The 2622-nt window shown below is 35.6% G+C and overlaps 1 protein-coding gene across 1 annotated transcript; it reads left to right on the top strand.

Moving 5' to 3' along the window:
* Nucleotides 1–570: 570 nt before the first annotated feature.
* Nucleotides 571–2030, top strand: LOC106792833 (the record flags this gene model as incomplete). Its single annotated transcript, XM_014759359.1, has 3 exons — nucleotides 571–770; nucleotides 976–1386; nucleotides 1588–2030. Coding segments are annotated over 3 exons (1054 nt in total), but the record flags the coding sequence as incomplete, so codon positions are not given.
* Nucleotides 2031–2622: the final 592 nt, after the last annotated feature.

Here is a 2622-nt window from a genome sequence, read left to right as displayed (position 1 = left end):
CTCTCGTGCCACGTACTTCCGGTACACGTGGCATAAAAAATCTATTATAATTTAGCCATCTCTATTTCTTTGTACATAATATCTAATAAATCTTGTTACACACAAACTCTACCAGAAATTAAGAMAAATACAGTCCACATTAGCCTGTCTCGTCCATCTCCTATACGTTCTTTTGTAGTTTATTCTCGAACAGTACTTAACTTATTTATCTCTTCCCATTAGAATAAAATAATCTAATTAATAAAATTTCTTTCTATTTAAATAAAAGTATTTTACTTATTCAGTCTTTTTCTATTGAAATGAAAGTACTCATATCATTTAATTTCTTTCTATTAAATTATAAGTATTAAACTCATCAAATCTCTTTCCATTTAAATGAAAGTACTCAACTTATTAAATCTCTTTCTATTTGAATCATAGTACTCAACTCATAAAATCTTATTTCTAATTAAATAAACGTACATTTCTTAATTAATATCTTTCTACTTAAAAAAGTTACTTAAAAATTTAAATCTCTCTCTACCTAAATGGAAGTAATAATCTCATCAAGTTTCTTTTCATTTGAAAAAGGTACTCAACAAAAAATGCAACAGCAACTGCAACTGCATCTGCACATGCAACTACAAATGCCACGCCAACTAAAAATGCAAAATCAAATGCACCAGCAGTAGCACATTTATCAGCAGCTACACTTGCTGGTGCAACTGCAACTAGACTTGCGCTAGCAACAGCTAATGTAACAGCAACAGACAACGCATTAGCAAATGCAGGTAAAACTGCTTTTTAAACTAAAATTTTAACCGCAATCGCTGCTGCAACTACAAATGCTACTTTTTCCGCACATGCATTGCGCATGCAACTGAACTTGCAGCTGCTACCTTAACTGCTACTGTATATGAAACAATAAAAGCATCAGCGACAGCAACTGCAAATGAAAATGCAATTACAATAAAAACAGCATAAGCAGCTTTACAGGACATAAAACTGCCAATGTTAATGCAGCAGGAAAGGCAACTGTAGCAGCACATTCGATTGCAAGTACGCGAGCAACTTTTACTGCAAATGCAACTGCAACTGCTTTTGCAACTGTAAATACTGCTGCTACTGCAAAAGCAACAGCACTTAAAAGTAGAAATACATCTGCAACTGCAACTGCAAATGCAAATGCAATTCCCAATAAAACATATAAGGCAGCTTCACTGCACATACAACTGCAAATGCCACTGCTACTGCTCATGCAACTACACATTGAACTGAATTTGCAAATGCATATGCTTCTTGACTTATATTTCCAACAGCAAATGCAAATAAAAATGGAATTTTACATTCACCTGCCACGGAGTCTGCTACTTCACATGCAACTGCAACAGCTCAACACCTGCAACGGTAGCTGCCACTTTATCTAAAAATGCTACTACAGCTGCCACTTCATTTAAAAATGCTACTGCAGATGCATAATAACCTGCAAATACACTAGCAACTGCATCTGTAAAAGCAACTTTACTGCACATGCAACTGCAACAAAAAGTGCAAATGCAAATTCAAATACAACAACTTATTTCTATGCAACAACAAATGCACATAAAGCTGCTACTGCCACAGGAACTTTTATTGCAACTGCAACTTTAAATGCAAATGAAAATGCAAAAACAACTGCCATTCTCACTGCAATTTTACCTGCAGATGCCACTGCAACTGCACATGCCATTGTAACTGCTACTGCAGCTGCACATTTATTTGCAACAACAAATTCACGCTTAACAAAAATTGCAAATAAAACGAAAATTGCAAATGCAACGGAAATTGCTAATAATACTAAAAATGATACTGCAGCTGCATATACAAATTTACTTAAAACTGCAACAGCAGAAGTAACAGCATATGCTACAAAAGCTGCACATAAAGAAGCCACTGCAACAGACGATTCCACTTCCTCTAGAGCTGTTTATAAACATGCAACAGCTACTGCACTAGCTAATATTTTTTTATATGCTACTACATCAGCACAGGCAACTGCACTGCAAATGTAACTGCAACTGCAACAGCTACTGCAGATAAAACTATAAATGCATCTGCACATGTAACTGCAAATATAACTGCACATTTAAATGCAAACACAAAAACATATTTCTATGCAACTGCAAATAAACATGCAACTTTTACTGCAACAGGAAAATTAATTGCAACTGAATCTACATATGCAAATATAAATGCATAAAAAACTGCAACTTCAACTGTACATGCTACTGCTACCTTAACTGCAACTTCTACTGCAGATGCCACTGCCACTGTACAAGCTACTACAACTGCGACTGAAGCTTCACATTTAAATGCAACTGAAAAATCACCTGCAACTGATATTGCAAATGCAAATGCACATGCAACTGCCACTAAAACTGCACACACATATGCAAATACAACAACATATTTCTATGCAACTGCAAACTGGCATGCCACTGCTTCTGCAACACGAACTTTTATTGCAACTGCAACAACATATGCCCAAAAAAATGCACAATCAACTGCAACTGCACCTGCACATGCCTTTGCAATTACAAATGCATATGTTACTGCTGAGCACAGGCAAATTTAACTGCTACTCTAAATGCAAATGCAAATCCA

Source organism: Polistes canadensis, unplaced genomic scaffold, assembly GCF_001313835.1.
Source record: "Polistes canadensis isolate GaletaPanama2010 unplaced genomic scaffold, ASM131383v1 scaffold_804, whole genome shotgun sequence".
NCBI classification, from domain to species: Eukaryota; Metazoa; Arthropoda; class Insecta; order Hymenoptera; family Vespidae; genus Polistes; species Polistes canadensis.
This window is presented reverse-complemented; position numbering and strand designations above follow the sequence as displayed.